Source organism: Rutidosis leptorrhynchoides, chromosome 1 (genome assembly GCF_046630445.1).
Source record: "Rutidosis leptorrhynchoides isolate AG116_Rl617_1_P2 chromosome 1, CSIRO_AGI_Rlap_v1, whole genome shotgun sequence".
NCBI classification, from domain to species: Eukaryota; Viridiplantae; Streptophyta; class Magnoliopsida; order Asterales; family Asteraceae; genus Rutidosis; species Rutidosis leptorrhynchoides.
The window spans coordinates 24,908,413-24,926,270 of record NC_092333.1 but is presented as its reverse complement, the minus strand read 5'-3'; the positions used below and the strand labels follow the sequence as shown (position 1 = coordinate 24,926,270).

The 17,858-nt window shown below is 34.9% G+C and overlaps 1 protein-coding gene and 1 non-coding gene across 2 annotated transcripts; one reads left to right on the top strand and one right to left on the bottom strand.

Annotated features, from left to right (window-relative positions):
- Positions 1-411: 411 nt before the first annotated feature.
- LOC139886700 (small nucleolar RNA R71) lies at positions 412-518 on the bottom strand. Its single transcript, XR_011772573.1, has one exon. It is a non-coding gene; the product is annotated as a small nucleolar RNA R71 (small nucleolar RNA).
- A 628-nt stretch (positions 519-1,146) lies between these two features.
- Positions 1,147-13,577, top strand: LOC139848773 (uncharacterized). The gene is made up of 4 exons (XM_071838488.1): positions 1,147-1,507; positions 1,658-2,013; positions 2,581-2,814; positions 13,134-13,577. Exons 1-4 carry the CDS (start codon positions 1,147-1,149, stop codon positions 13,575-13,577), a joined length of 1,395 nt encoding a protein of 464 aa, XP_071694589.1.
- The last annotated feature ends 4,281 nt before the right edge of the window (positions 13,578-17,858 follow it).

The following is a 17,858-nucleotide window of genomic DNA, read 5'->3' as shown; positions in this document are numbered from 1 at the left end:
ATCGTCATTAAAGAAGAAATGGCTGAAGTAGCACCTGATCCAAATGATCTACCAATGTGAAATACTAGACAAACTGCTCCCCCTCTCGCTCTTGCACCTATAAGAAGACCCGAAATTGAGGCTGAAAACTGGGAAGTCAAAGGACAGTTTATGCACATGGTACGTGAGAACCAATTCGACGGAAGACTTAATAATAATCCGAAAGAACATCTAGAAGCTTTTGAAGATTTATGTGAACTGTATAAAAACAAAGATATTTCTTCAGATGCATTTAAGTTAAGAACTTTTCCATACTCGTTAACCGGAGACGAAAAAGCATGGTTGATATCATCAAAACCTGATTCTATCACAACTTTCAACGAATTAAGAGATAAATTCATTACCCGATTTTTCCCACCGACAAAAGCCGAAAGACTTAGAACTGAAATCACCACTTTTAAACAAAAGTCGGATGAAACTCTTTATGATGCATGGGAAAGATTAAAAAGAATGTTACGAAATTCTCCGCAACAAGGTCTGCAAAAAGGGTAAATAGTACAAACTTTTTACCGTGGTATTGATGAACATACTCGTGGTATATTTGATTCCTCCGCTGGAGGAGTATTTATGTACAAATCACCAAATCAAGCGTATGACATGTTAGAAGACATGTCAGTTCATACTTTTGAATGGACACCGTCTAGAGATCAACAACCTAGAAGGACGGTGGCAAGCCTTGAAGAAAATGAAGACAACAACACAACCATAGCTTCACTGTCGAATCAATTCAAAAAGTTTGGAAGAGAAATAGAGAAACTAAATTCAATAGTTTTAGCATTGCAAGTAGGCTGTGAAATCTGTGGACAGCTACATTTCACGAAAGATTGTGATATCAATGATTGGCCAATGAACTCAGTAGCACAAGTTAATTTTATGGCCAATCAAAGATAAGGCAATTTTCAAGGAGGGAATTCTAATTATCAACATACAAACCCAGGATATCAAAACCCGAAGAATTTTGTTTTTCAAATAAATGGACCACCTAGCTTTTTCAATAGAAACCAACCTCCATTTCCACCTCAACAAAATTTCCAACAACAACCGTATCAACAACAAAATCATAACACACAACCAGTAGAGAAGAAATCTAACTTTGAAGAAGTTATGATGAATTTTGTCAAAAGTCAATCAGAAACGAATGAGCAAGTGAAAAGACAATTACATCAAGTCCAAACGGGAAACGAGCAAGTGCAAAGGAATCATCAAGCATCAATTCAAAACCTTGAAAGAGATATGGGAAGAATATCTCAATTGCTTGCTGAAAGACAATCGGGAACTTTACCATCCAACACGCAACCAAACCCGAAGGGCAAGGAAACTCAAAATTCAAGTAATTATTCGCAAGTTAATTCCATAACTACGAAAAGTGGGTTAACCATTAACCCCGATATTCCAAATCCTCATGCTCCTATTCCTGTTTCAAAAGACAAAGAACCTATGGTGGAAGAAAATACGATGCCAACCACAAGTGCACCTAAAACTCAAAATCAACCACCATTGAAGTTATACAAACCTCCAATTCCATACCCGTAATGTTTGAAGAAAGATAAATTACAAGTACAATACAACAAGTTTGCTGACATGATTAAGCAAATTTGTATAAATGTACCGCTTGTAGATGTTCTTGCGGGTATGCCGAATTATGGAAGATTTATCAAAGATCTCATAGCTGACAAAGGAAAATATGCAGAAGTTTCAACCACATTCCTTAATGAGGAATGTTCGGCAATTCTACAAAAGCGAAATATGCCACCAAAACTTAGAGATCCTGGAATTTTCATTATTCCTTGTTTGATGGGAGATTCAGTAATGTACGATGCATTAGCTGATTTAGGAGCAAGCATTAACCTTATACCTCACTCCTTTTACTTAAAATTGAATTTAGGTGATTTAAAACCAACCAGGATGTGTATAGAATTAGCTGATAGAACTTACAACTATCCTATTGGCATTGCTGAAAACCTACCGGTTAAAGTAAATCACTTAATCTTTCCTGCTGATTTCGTTGTTCTTGAAATGGAAGAAGATAGTAAGGTTCCCCTAATTCTAGGGCGTCCCTTTCTAAATACTGCAGATGCAATTGTGCGCGTAAAAGAGAAAAATCTCAGCTTAGGTGTGGGGGAGGATAGAATTATATTGAACATAGATAAGGCTATGAAACACCCTATGTCTCCTGATGATGAATGTTTCCAAATAGACATTGTTGATTGTTGTATTGAGGAAGAACTACAAGAACTATTAAATATCGACACCTCAAATTTCACCCCGATTGGTGAAGGTGAAGATTTTGTTGTCGATATAGAATTAGATGAGCTGTTGAAGGTATTCACTGATGAAGAATACATAGAAGAAGAAATTCCCAGGGAAGATGAACCTTTTGAAGAAATTACCAATGGTAATAGGTTCCGGATAAAATCTTCCTTGGAAGAACCACCCACCTTGGAGCTTAAAGAACTCCTGGAACATTTAGAGTATGCTTATCTCCAAGGAACGTCACAATTACCCGTCATAATTTCATCAAAACTTTCCGATAACGAAAAGGGTAGGCTAATGTCTGTTTTAAAAACCCACAAGAAAGCAATTGCCTGGAAAACAACTGATATTCTTAGGATTAACCCTGCTTATTGTACTCAAAAAATCCTAATGGAAGAAGATTTTAAACCCGTGGTACAAAGGCAACGGAGGTTAAACCTCTACATGAAAGAAGTTTTCAAAAAGGAGGTCATCAAATTACTTGATGCTGGGTTAATTTACCTTATATCCGATAGCCCGTGGGTTAGTCATGTGCAAGTAGTACCTAAGAAAGGAGGTACGACTGTTATTCTAAATGATAAAGATGAACTCGTTCCTACAAGAACAGTCACTAGGTGGAGAGTCTGTATAGACTATCGTCGTCTAAACGACACTACAAAGAAAGATCATTTCCCGCTACCATTTATTGATCAAATGCTAGAACGTTTGGCGGGAAAAGATTACTATTGTTTCCTTGATGGATTCTTCGGTTATTTTCAAATTCCAATTGATCCAAAAGACCAAGACAAGACCACATTTACTTGTCCATTTGGTACTTTTGCCTACCGACGAATGCCATTCGGATTATGCAATGCCCCAGGTACCTTCCAACGGTGTATGATGGCAATTTTTCATGACATGATTGAAGAAAGTATAGAAGTCTTTATGGATGATTTCTCTATTTTTGGAGACTCCTTCAACTCATGTCTCTCAAACCTTGAACGAATGCTAATTCGTTGTGAAGAATCAAATCATGTTTTAAACTGGGAGAAATGTCACTTCATGGTGAAGGAAGGCATTGTTTTAGGACACAAGATTTCTTGAGCTGGAATGGAAGTAGACAAAGCTAAGATTGACATTATTTCAAAACTTCCTCCTCCAACCAATGTTAAGGGAATTCGTAGTTTCCATGGTCATGCGGGATTCTATCGGCGATTCATAAAGGACTTTTCCAAAATCGCTCGACCCATGACTAAACTTCTTGAGAAAGACTGTACATTCTGAAGGTATTTCGTATGCCCGAGAGACATATTAAATTAATGTGGCTAATATGTTTTGATCCAAGTCGGGTCATACCCAATAACAAACTTACCGACACCTTATAAGTATTTAATCTTAACGATTGGGTCGTTAAATAAATACATGACACTTGAACTTTAGAAAATTGGTTTTCTAAAATATCATCACTTGAGATAAATTATTTGGATAATTTATATTTAATTATTTATAGGTTTAAATAATTATGTTGTGTTATATTTTATAAAAGGTTTATAAAATATGGAAGTAATATAACAATTACATGGTTATATATATATATATATATATATATATATATATATATATATATATATATATATATATATATATATATATAACAAGTTTATATATATATAAGTAAAAGTCATTATTATATAAAAATGAAGAAGTGTGCAGAATTTTTTTAGTCTTCAAGGCAAGCACACATGCTCATTTTGTTGCTCCCAAAAATACACAACTTCAAGGTGCATGGTACATTACTTGGACCAAGACTTGACCATGAGTTTTTCAAGTGTTTTTCCACATTTGAACTTGAAGAAAAATCTGCACAAAACCACCTTAGCAGCAGCCTGCTCCCGTGGCCCTTTGGGCACCAAAAGGAAGCTCAAAATTTGATTTTCAAGTTCATTTCAAGTGTCTAATGAAATCCTAACTAAAGGCTAGGGTGTTGGTGATAAGTTTGGGGTATTATCCCTTGAGGTTTCATAGTTTTGAAGCTTCATTCATCATCATTCTTTCACTTGCTGCTGTCCAGTTTTCAGGGTACGAAAGAAGAGGGTTTGAAGCTAGGATTCAAGGTGATTAAAGTCTAGCCAATACAAGGGTGTGTTGGTACTTTGTTTCGTCATCTTTCTCATCATTTTTCAAGCCATTTTCAGCCCTTAAACTTAGTTTAAGGAGGTACATTTCTTATCCTCTCTTGTTATTTGTAAGTATATGTTCACAACTTTATCCTATTGGGATTTAGCTTTAATTGGCTTAAAGTTTAACAAGTAAAATTTGATAATTACATGCTTCCGTTTATTAAGATTCTTAAAAGGTTTTAAGACTTCTCAAACTTGTTAAATCCCAACAATGGTATCAGAGCCGAAGTTGTTGAAATATGCTTCGAGATGGTTATTAAACCCACTATAATTTTGCATTCTATGAACATGCATGAAGTAGAATGTAAAATTTTCGGTTTTGGGTGGTTTGTCATTTTGGCCAAAATCACTTGTGATTCTGCATTCTGTACTGCCAATCACTTGTGATTCTGTACTGCCAATCACTTGTGATTCTGTACTGCAAATCACTTGTGATTCTGTACTGCCAATCACTTGTGATTCTGTGTTGCCGATCACTTGTGATTCTGTATTGCCAATCACTTGTGATTCTGTGTTGCCGATCACTTGTGATTCTGTATTGCCAATCACTTGTGATTCTGTGTTGCAGATCACTTGTGATTCTGTGTTTCCAATCACTTGTGATTCTGTATTGCCTATCACTTATGTTGATGATGTTCACAATCTAAGCCTTGACCTTGTGTTTGGTTGCATGCATGGTTGATTGATATTTATTCAATTGGTTTGTAATAATATTTATTCATTTGGCATGTAATAATTCATTTGGTTATGTAATTTATTTTATATTTGGTATGTAAAATAGATTATGTTGTAATTTCATTTTTTAGACAAAATGTATTAGGATATATTTTGTAAAATGATGAAGACTTGAAGAACACATAAAGAAGCATTTGGATGCAAGGTTAAGTGGGAGAATTGAAATCTCCTACTTTGTGTAATTACCCCTTATCCGGTGGCATTTGTTTTCGGCTAAACAAATGTCTACCAAAATGGCTTGATTGTGAACATATTTGTTTTGCATGCATGGTTGTTTATTGTATGATTGTGGATTGTATGTTTGTATGCTACAAGTTAATCACACAAGTTAACAACAAGCAAAATGGCAATTTAATTGGTTAAATTAAAAATGGCTAAAAGGACATTAATAAACGGTTATTAAGATCATGATTAGGATCATATATATAAAATGGTTTATAGACATGAAAATGGATTTCAAATGAACCATACACTAAATGCATGTTAGTGTATGGCATAAAAGTTTTCCCAAACTAGAATTAATGAAAACTCAAATCCCTTTTACAACAAGGCAACAAGTTTAACGCCATCCTATTGTGTGACACTTAAAAGTATTAGGGAACTCATGATGGGATAAAGGTCACCTAACCGTTATGAGCAAACTAATATGATTAAGGTAAATTTCGCATGCTTGTGGGATAAAGGTCACCTAACCACTTGTATGTTAAATTTACAAGTCTATACAAGTAGGACGACTTGATTTGGGAATCATGAACTTAGGGTCACCGAAGCATGAAGAACAAATAGGCGTTGATGGGATAAATATGCCATGCAAAAGGATTGCATGATCCCATACTCTAGAAGTTGCAAATGGATTGCAATTGTCATTTATTGACTACCTAGCTAAATCAAATTGCGGGATAAAGGTCACCTAACCGAAATTTGGTTTACCGTTGGATTCTAGAATTTAATAATTCAATTGGATTTAAAGGGTATTGAATGTTAAATTAAATTAATACTTAAACGAACTTTGTTAAATTTTGTAGATGGCCGCCAATAACAACAACATTCCAAACGCACCAATCAACTTTAATAACCTATCATTGAGGTCCATCCTCGAAAAGGAATATAACTCCCAAACCGTGTCATCTAAGGTACTAAAGATGAAAAGCCTCATTGATCAATTGCACCGTCTCTACAGTCCCGTGTCTAATGAATTAACCACGGACCTTATCCTCAACTCTTTGTCAAAAAGGTTTGACACATGCGTGTTGAATTACAGCATGAATGATTGGGATAAGAGCATTGGCGAATTACATGCCATGCTAAGGACGGATGAATCAAGCATGGATAAAAGGGCTTCACCCATGCTAATGATCAAAGAAGGTGGATCCAAGGATGAATCCACTTCTAAACCAAAGGTGGCTAAGAAGAAAGGACACACCTACAAGGGAAAAGGGAAAGGGAAGATGGTTACCCCAACCATCAACACTAAATGGCAAAAGGTTGCCAGACAAGCAAACCCCAAGGAAGATCTGTGCTTTGGTTGCGGTGTGATAGGTCACTGGAAACGCAACTGCCCGGTCTACCTAAAGGAGTTGAATGCAAAGAGGGATGCAGGGCAAACCTCAGGTAATGTATACATGATATACGTTGAGCTTAGTATTACTTCTTCTAATACATGGGTATTAGACACAGGATGTGGAACTCATATTTGCAATTCATTGCAAGGGTTCATAAGAAGTAAACTAAATGCGGGAACAACAAGTCTCTACATGGGAAATGGTGCAAAGGTGCGCGTAAAAGCCCAAGGAGACTTTGTTTTAAAGCTGCCAAGTGGTTTGGAGCTTATATTGAAAAATGTTTTGTACGCACCTGATTTAACACGAAACATTATTTCTGTTTCCCGTTTAAGACAATGTGGTTTTAATCTTAATTTCATTAATGATGATATCCATGTTTCTTTGAATGATGTATTCTATTTTAAGGCCTCGCCTTTGAATGGTATTTATGAATTGGTTCATGATAACACATCATTCGATAGCTCAATATACCAAGCAAGCACCAAGAAACTCAAAATGGATTTGAGTGATTCCTACTTATGGCATTGTCGCCTTGGTCACATAAACAAGAATCGAATGCATACACTTCAAAAGAATGGCCTTTTGAAATCAAGTGAGCTGGATTCGTTTGATGTATGTGAATCTTGTTTACAAGGCAAAATGACTAAAGCACCTTTCAAAGGGACCTATGAAAGGGCTAAAGACTTATTAGGATTAATACATTCGGATGTATGTGGACCTTTTAAGCCCATGACTAGGAATGGTGAAAGATACTTCGTTTCTTTCATTGATGACTTCAGTCGTTTCGGATATGTCTACTTATTAAGACACAAGGATGAAACTTTTGAAGCATTCAAAGAATATCAAAACGAAGTACAAAATTAACTCAATAAGACAATCAAGGTACTTCGTACCGATAGAGGAGGTGAATACCTAAGCGATGCTTTCCAAGATCACCTTAGGAGTTGTGGGATTATCTCACAACTTACTCCACCCGGAACACCTCAGCTTAATGGAGTGTCCGAAAGGAGAAACCGAACCCTAATGGATATGGTTCGATCTATGATGGCAAGAAGCTCGTTACCTCTATCATTTTGGGGTTATTATCTATGCTCTGCGGCTCGTATTCTAAATATGGCCCCAACCAAGAAAGTGGAACGAACACCTCATGAGATATGGTTTGGTAAACCTCCATCTCTATCATACTTAAAGGTGTGGGGATGTGAAGCTTATCCTAAGCGTTACGTCCCTAATAAGTTGAATGCTCGATCCACGAAGTGTATCTTCATAGGATATCCCAAGGACGATATGGGATACTGTTTCTATGATCCATCCGAGCAAAATGTATTTGTTGCTCGGAAGGCGGAATTCCTTGAAACTAAGTTCCTTATGGAAGGAAATAGTGAAAGGAAGATAGATCTTGAAGAGGTTCAAGATCAAGTAGATGATACACAATTGGTTGACACTAGCACTCAACATGAAAATTTTGAGAGTGATCAAATGGATGATCAAAATACACAAGACATTCGTAGATCTGGTAGGATTAGCAATCCTCCTGAGAGATATGGGTTTCTCATAGATGGTTGCTATACGGTTGATTTGGATGAACCAACAAACTACCAAGATGCTTTATCAAGGATTGATAAAGATAAATGGCAGGAAGCCATGAACGCTGAGATGCAATCCATGTATGACAACCAAGTTTGGGAACTTGTTGCTCAACCTCCTGGCTCTAGGCTAGTTGATTGTAAATGGCTTTTCAAAATGAAAACCGACATACATGAAAACTTGGATACATATAAAGCTAGACTTGTTGCAAAAGGTTTCACTCAAACTCAAGGGGTTGATTATGATGAAACTTTTTCGCCTGTGGCAATGCTGAAGTCTATCAGGATATTATTTGCCATTGCTGCTCATTATGATTACGAAATATGGCAAATGGATGTCAAAACTGCTTTCCTAAACGGATATCTTGAGGAAGATGTCTATATGGTTCAGCCCGAAGGTTTTGTCGATCCGAAATATCATAAAAAGGTATGCAAGTTAAAGAAGTCAATCTACGGATTGAAACAAGCATCTAGAATGTGGAATCATTGTTTTAATGAGGAAGCCGAGAAATTTGGCTTCATTAAAAATGGTGATGAAGCTTGTGTATATAAGAAAGCTAGTGGGAGCACTATCATGTTCCTTGTACTATATGTGGATGATATATTATTATTTGGAAATGATATTCCACAAATGCAAGGAGTTAAGACTTGGCTAAGTAGTTGCTTCTCCATTAAGGATATTGGAGAAGCAAAATACATTTTGGGGATTGGAATCTACAGGGATAGATCCAAGAAATTGATAGGTTTGAATCAAAGTGCATACATTGAAAAGGTCTTGAAAAGGTTCAAGATGGAGAACTCTAAGAAAGGTTTGGTACCTATTCAAAGAGGAACACTTCTCAGTTCATCTCAGTGCCCCACCACAAAAGATGAACAGGAGAAAATGAAGAATGTCCCATACGCGTCTGCTATTGGGTCAATCATGTATGCAATGATATGTACTAGACCGGATGTGTCATGCGCTCTTAGCTTGACAAGTAGATACCAGAAAAACCCAGGAAACAGTCATTGGATTGCTGTTAAAAGTATATTGAAATACCTTAGAAGGACTAAGGATATGTTTCTTATATACGGGTCTGGTGAGGAGGAACTCGCTGTAAAAGGTTACGTGGATGCGAGCTTCCAAACTGATCGAGATGATTCTCGATCACAATCCGGTTATGTATTCACATTAAATGGAGGTGCGGTCTCTTGGAAGAGTTCAAAACAGGATGTTGTTGCATTATCCACTACAGAATCGGAGTACATTGCCGCATCATTGGCAGCACAGGAAGCTGCATGGATGAAGAAATTCATCGACGACTTAGGAGTGGTCCCTACCATTCAAGACCCTCTTGAGATCTTTTGTGACAAGGAAGTGCGATTGCTCAAATCAAGGAACCTCGTGCTCACCAAAAGACCCGTCACATTGAGCGGAGATTCAACTACATTAGGGATGAAGTTGAAAAGGGAAAGATATGTATTCGCAAAGTTCACACAGATCATAACATAGCGGATCCACTCACGAAACTCTTATATGGAGCAAAACATGAAGGACATGTTTGTGCATTAGGGCTTCGATATTCTAGTGATTGGTCATGATCTATTTAAGTATTGTAATGAAACGAAGTGGTTCAAACTCATTAATATAATTATGGTTTAATTTATTTTGAGTTATGTTCCTATTTTGCATATTTTATCAATGAATAAGTAATTATTCTAAATTCCGTAGTCGATCACATTTGTGGGAACAAGTGTGAGGTTTAGACTATTATGAACTTGGATTGGTATACATTCACGGGATGAATGTGGGGCAAGGTTGCAACCAAGGTTCATAGATATTTGTGGGATACAAATATTGGAAGACCCGCTCTCAAGATTTACTAAATGGAGCCTTTGTGGTTGATCACATGTAATCTTGAGTAAAGGAGAATATCATTGTATCCTTTGACCTGAGATACATATTGGGTTCAGATATTCACCGAATATCGTGCCTTGATTCTTTCCTCCGCTATTCTGAGAAGGTAGCTCATAAGGGAGGCTTCAGGTATGGTACGAAGTGTAGTGTCTAGGACGTATGTAGTCAAGATGGAATTTGTCCCTCTTATTCGTTGAGAGTCAGATGTCTAAGGCCTGATAAAGTTAAATCTATAAGAGGGTGATCACTCTATACCTCTTGGATTTAACATGACATCTAGGACAAAAGGATATTATGAAAGATTCACCTATTCATATTCGAGATGGGACTCGAAAGGGATGATGTTATTGAATGGCACAAGTCATAACATATTGGGGGTGATGGACGGTAGTTAGGTGGTATCCATCACTTGCATTAATTTCTTATGTTTCTCGTGCAAGTGGGAGATTGAAGGTATTTCGTATGCCCGAGAGACATATTAAATTAATGTGGCTAATATGTTTTGATCCAAGTCGGGTCATACCCAATAACAAACTTACCAACACCTTATAAGTATTTAATCTTACCGATTGGGTCGTTAAATAAATACATGACACTTGAACTTTAGAAAATTGGTTTTCTAAAATATCATCACTTGAGATAAATTATTTGGATAATTTATATTTAATTATTTATAGGTTTAAATAATTATGTTGTGTTATATTTTATAAAAGGTTTATAAAATATGGAAGTAATATAACAATTACATGGTTATATATATATATATATAACAAGTTTATATATATATAAGTAAAAGTCATTATTATATAAAAATGAAGAAGTGTGCAGAATTTTTTTAGTCTTCAAGGCAAGCACACATGCTCATTTTGTTGCTCCCAAAAATACACAACTTCAAGGTGCATGGTACATTACTTGGACCAAGACTTGACCATGAGTTTTTCAAGTGTTTTTCCACATTTGAACTTGAAGACAAATCTGCACAAAACCACCTTAGCAGCAGCCTGCTCCCGTGGCCCTTTGGGCACCAAAAGGAAGCTCAAAATTTGATTTTCAAGTTCATTTCAAGTGTCTAATGAAATCCTAACTAAAGGCTAGGGTGTTGGTGATAAGTTTGGGGTATTATCCCTTGAGGTTTCATAGTTTTGAAGCTTCATTCATCATCATTCTTTCACTTGCTGCTGTCCAGTTTTCAGGGTGAGAAAGAAGAGGGTTTGAAGATAGGATTCAAGGTGATTAAAGTCTAGCCAATACAAGGGTGTGTTGGTACTTTGTTTCGTCATCTTTCTCATCATTTTTCAAGCCATTTTCAGCCCTTAAACTTAGTTTAAGGAGGTACATTTCTTATCCTCTCTTGTTATTTGTAAGTATATGTTCACAACTTGATCCTATTGGGATTTAGCTTTAATTAGCTTAAAGTTTAACAAGTAAAATTTGATAATTACATGCTTCCGTTTATTAAGATTCTTAAAAGGTTTTAAGACTTCTCAAACTTGTTAAATCCCAACACATTCGATTTTAACGACAAATGTCTAAATGATTTCTCCATTCTGAAAGAGAAACTTACGAATGCACCCAATATTTTATCACCCAACTGGTCCAAACCCTTCTAGCTAATGTGTGATGCTAGTGATTTTGCACTGGGAGATGTTTTAGGTCAACGTCAAGATAACAAATTTCAACCAATCTACTATGCAAGTAAAACACTTACAAGAGCTCAGTTGAATTACACAACTACTGAGAAGGAGCTTCTTGCAGTAGTTTTTGCTTTCGATAAGTTTAGATCTTACCTAGTGTTATCTAAAACAATTGTTTATACCGATCATTCAGCCCTAAAGTACTTATTCAAAAAGCAAGATGCTAAACCTAGACTCATTCGTTGGATTCTTCTCCTACAAGAATTCGACATTGAAATCAAGGATAAAAAGGGTGCTGAAAATCTCACTGCAGATCACTTGTCCCGTCTTGAAAATCCTAACTTAGAAACACTCGACGAATCTGTTATTCACGATACTTTTCCGGATGAGTTCCTAATGAAAATTGAAACGGAAGAAGAAATTACATGGTTTGCGGACTTTGCAACTATCTAGCCACAGGAATTCTTGTTAAAAATCAAACTTACCAGCAAAAGAAGAAATTTTTCGCTGATATGAAGTTTTACTTCTTTGAAAGCCCTAATCTCTTTCGTATAGGAGCAGATCAAGTTATTCGTCGATGTGTATATGGCAAAGAAGCTAAATAAATTCTAGAGCACTGTCATGAAGGACTGGCTGGTGGACATTTCGGACCAAGCTATACAGCTAAGAAGGTCTTTGACTCAGGTTTTTACTGGCCTACTATTTTCAAAGATTCTTACAACATGGTAAAAACCTGTGACGCTTGTCAAAGATCTGGAAATATCTCCAAGAGAGATGAAATGCCACAATAAAGCATCCTAGTATGCGAAGTATTTGACATTTAGGGTATTGACTTCATGGGTCCATTCCCAGCTTCTAACAAATGCAAATACATTCTCGTAGCAGTCGATTACGTTTCTAAATGGGCTGAAGCAAAAGCCCTACCCACTAACGATGCTCGAGTTGTTGTCAGCTTTCTTAAAAATCTTTTTTCACGTTTTGGGCTTCCAAAAGCATTAATCAGTGATCGTGGAACTCATTTTACAAATCAATTACTCGAGAAAGTGCTGAAAAAGTACGGAGTTAATCATCGTTTCTCAACTTCTTACCACCCTCAAACGAGTGGCCATGTTGAAAACACAAATCGTGGTCTTAAACGAATTTTAGAAAGAACGGTTAAGAATAATCCAAAAATCTGGCATCGAAAGCTTGATGATGCGCTGTGGGCATTTAGAACCGCATTCAAAACACCCATTAGTACTACTCCTTTCCGATTAATATATGGTAAGGCATGTCATCTACCTGTCGAGGTTGAACACAAGGCGTATTGGGCAATAAAAGAATGTAATACAGACCTTGTTGAAGCCGGAGAAAATCGATTCTTACAATTACATGAATTAGACGAGCTAAGACTTCAAGCATATGAAAACTCGAGATCTTATAAAGAGAAAACTAAGAAATGGCACGATGCTCGCTTAAAAGAGAAGAAAGCATTTGAACCGGGAGACGAAGTTCTAGTTTTTCAATCACGTTTTAAGTTTTCACCTGGGAAACTTAAGTCACGATGGACGGGACCGTATGAAGTAAAAAATGCATTTCCATCTGGATACGTAAAGTTATATGATAAGAATGGTGGTACTTTTAATGTGAATGGTCATAGACTTAAATTCTATTATGAAGGGTTCAACAACACTGAAAGAGATGACATCACATTCTACCCTAAGGACAAATGAATACAGGGTAATTTTAGCTAACCACTCGCCTTCTTAAAACGTTTCAAAATATTTCGAGAGTGGAGCCCGATTGGTCTTTCCCTAGCAGACACTAAAGAACTAGTCTTCTCCCTCCATTCTGAATTTTTTTTTAAGTTTTGTATGAAATTAATATGCTTTTTAAATTTAAGTTTTGTGTGAATTTAAAAACAAAATTTACTTTATTTCATTAAGTTTAAAAAAATGATTTCTAAAATTCGTCGTGAGTTAAACACTAGGTCATAGAACCGAAATTGCTTTACCCAAAGACGGGGCGAAAAATTTTATTATCATTATTTTAATATTATTGATCTAAAGTATGCCAAAAATATTATATGAATGTGGGGTAATATACCAAACTTCAAAAATATGTATATATGTTTGTAGTTTATATAAGGGTAAAAGACGCATTTTCAAAGACTGGTATTAAGTTACAGCTTTTTAATTAAAGAGGTTTTAACTCCCTTTCTATACTAATTGCCCTCGTGAATTTTAGCTTGTCTGATTTCATTGCAAATGAGGGCATTGCATGATCTCAAGTGTGGGGAGGGATTATAAATTCTCTCGGGTTTATACACTTGGCTTATTTTCTAAATTTTGTGAAAATTTAAAAAATTTTAACTAAATGAATTCAAATCTTGTTTAATATGTTTATGAACGATAAAACTAGGCGTTAATACCAAAATTATTGTTACCTCAACGAGAACATAAACTGAGAAACTACTAAATTTATGAATTTATTTGATTAAATCAGGAATAAAAAGATTCAAGAAAATAGCCAAGTGTGGGGAGATTTGTCAATATATATGTACTGTTATCACATGTTTGTGCGAAGTTTATTGCAGGTACTTTTGCTTTGGGCTGTATAAATTTGTTTTACCCATTAATTTATAAAAAAAATTAAAGAAAAGATGGATCTACACGATGAATCAATTCCATCATTAAAATGAAGTAAAGTCTTCAGAAAAAAAAATGCACTTCTTGATTTAGGTTAGGAAGTTGTCATCCAGACCAGTTGTAGAGTCTACGAAAAACTTTGAAAAGTTTTCTCGAAAATCAGCTGGAAATCCATGGACCTCAGCATCAAACAGGATCTGTCTCGTAAAATGGGAAGGGCACCGTGCAAATTAGCTTGATAAGACTAATGAATCAGACCCCCAGAAAGGATAATCTCCTAAAAGATTAAAAATCAGCTTTTAAGCCTGATATTACTCAATCCTTGAGATTGACCTTAAAGATTGAGAATTATAAAACTCATGGAATTCAATGATATCTAAACTCGAGCTTGAACGAGAAAATATTTTGATCAAATTAAAACCGATTTGTTTTCTGAAAACCTATTTTCAATGCATTCATTACCATTGAACGTTAAATCCTGAGAATTCATCAAAATTCACTAGGTCACCTGAACTAAATAGGGTGTCAACCGTAAGAACGGTGGTTGCATAGCGTGGTCGAAGACAGGACCTTGTGCCAGACCGAAAAATTATAGGGTGATCTTTGCTATTTCTCCTACAAAGGATAGTAATTGCATCCGACACGTTTTTGGACCATAATCAAATGCATGTCATTAGACATTGCCTTAACAGTTGCTTGTTCAACGCTTTCCTTTACAACCGGATGGTAGTTTACCGAAAGGTAATATACGGAACAAGTATACTGGACGTGTTGCTTTCCTAATACAAGGTTAGCAAGTGGGTGACACAAAACCACAAGTTTTGAGCTAAAATTTTAAAATCTGAAACCCACAAAACCCACAAAAACATTTTTCAAACACCAGTGAAGGGTTATTTTGGAAAACTTATCTAAGGTAAAATCTAGAATGAATTTTAAAAAGATCAAATGTTTTCATAAAGATCTAATTTCCTTAAAGGATCTAAATTTTCATAGTCAAGTGGGACTGTAAACCATATCGTTACTATCATTGTTCATACCACCGTATCAAAATCACTGATGTATAAAGTGTGAGAATAAAAAAATGATTCGAGTGAAGTTTATTTCAAGTTATATATTGCTTGAGGACAAGCAACGTTCAAGTGTGGGGATATTTGATATTGCTTAAAATGATCATATATTTAGACGCAATATCATTCCAATATGTAATGTTTTTAATTGTAATTTCCTTATTTTTAATTGTAAACGTTTAAATAAATAAGTGCGAAGACGAAAGACGAAGATCACTCGAAAATGAAGATTTAAAGACGAAAACGAAGATTTGAAAGACCAAAACGTCCAAAATGCTCAAACATACAAGTTACACTCCAAGTGGTTTAATTTATCGATAAATAACGGCTAAAAATTGACAATAGTACAAGCCGCGGAACGCATAGTACAAGATATCTAAGCATACAAAAAGGCGTTCGAAAATCCGAAACTGAGATATGAACCAACTATTAACGTACAAGTCAACGGAGCTAAAATTACAAGTCAACTATGCACAAGAATATAATATAATATATAAATAATTCATAATAATAATAATAATAATATAATAATAATAATAATATAATATACATAATAATTCTCACAATTGCAAATGGAAAGCAGCCAATTCGTGTACCAGCAAGTTGATTTGTAATAATTCACCAAATATTCCAAGTTGTGACAGTAGACTTCATATTGCCTATAAAAGCAAGGCACTGAGCATTGAATAAAACACACCATCTTTTACAAGATATTCAATCTCTCTTTCTCTCTATATGATATATATAATATATATTTATAAATTATTATTTTAAGTTTAAGTTAAGTTTAGTTTGGGTATTGTAACGTTTAATTTACGAGTTTTAAGTCGAAGCTATGTCCGTGTAACGCTACGCTAATAATATCGCTTTTTACCATTCCAACTCGCTGTAAGTCTCCACTTCCCAACTTTATTCAAGTATCGTTATTATTACTGTTGTTATTATTATTATTGTTGTTATTATTATTATTATTATCGTAATTTATATTTATTTTTATCGTCGTTATTATCGTTATTTATTATTATTATTATTGTTATCGTTTATTATTATTATTATTGTACTCATGTCCACTCTATATAATTTATATTTTTATACCGTTATAGTGTCCAACTAAATACCCATAGTGGTGACTAAAATGTAGAACCTCTGGACAAATGGATTGAACCATATTATAATATTATGATGTAACTTTGACTATTTTTAACATTCAGTTTAATCACCGACCCATTGTTATCTAATTTGATATTTTCACCCCTATCACATAATTTATTAAATTGATAAGCGAAAGTTAATTAAATTTACGTAAATTATGCTTCAACACCTCGGTGATCTAGACGGACATATGGACAAATTATTGACAACAATTTAGAAGTGTGATCCGGTGGTTTGGGTAATATTATAGTTTATATAATCGTGTAATTATAAAAAGGGAAAACCGTTATAATTTTGGTATTAGCGAAAGTTAAAACTGGATTAGATCTCAATTTGAATAGTCGGGGTATAATTTAATTCGCTAAAACGAGATCTAACGAAAGTTAGATTTAATATTAGTTAGTTAAAACTTTATAAAAAATCGAAAGATAAAATATAATGTTATATATAAAAACATCGTAATCGGACTTAAAAACAATCCATAATCCAGAAGGGACATATTTTAGTAGCCACTACTTTATTTTAAATCACATCAATTTCACTTTTTTACTACGTAGATAAATTTTAGTTACTTTTTACCCTATTACTTTTTACCACATATTAAATTTTAATTACTTTTTACTATTTTACTATATTGCCATGAAAAACCTTATTTCTTCTATTTTGTCAAATTAGTATAAATTGTATTTTTACTTTCGTTAATTTAGTTATTTCGTTTTAGTTAAATTTAAATTTCGTCAATTAAGTAGTAAAGCCTAATCCAAAACCCCCCTTTCAAATAGTTTAACTTTTAGCAATTAAAAATCTTGAAAACTCCATTTCCCTGTGGAACGAACCGGATTTACCAAATAAAATATTACTATACGAATGGGACTAGTTGCCTATATGTGTGAAATCAATACGAAATCATAAAACCGCCATATAATCACAACCAATTCGTGTAATAAATTCAATCCAAATCCGTTCAAAATAAAAGGACAAGATCACGCACATCAGGAATAATATGAAAGAAATTGAAAACGGTCAAAAAATCGTCAAAAAAAGCAAAATTGAAGGCTTTAGAGGTCTCGTGTCGAAAAAATATTTGGGATAAACCGCCTACGGCAGTTTGCCAATGGATAGATCTCGAAAAACTACAGGATTTGAA

Excerpts from the sequence above, each read along its gene's own strand:
- LOC139848773 (XM_071838488.1), top strand. The coding sequence starts at position 1,147 with ATGAATTTTGTCAAAAGTCAATCAGAAACGAATGAGCAAGTGAAAAGA. Across the intron at positions 1,508-1,657 it reads AAATACGATGCCAACCACAA|ATGTTCTTGCGGGTATGCCG; the intron begins GTGCACCTAAAA and ends TACCGCTTGTAG. Across the intron at positions 2,014-2,580 it reads CTGAAAACCTACCGGTTAAA|GGTAGGCTAATGTCTGTTTT; the intron begins GTAAATCACTTA and ends GATAACGAAAAG.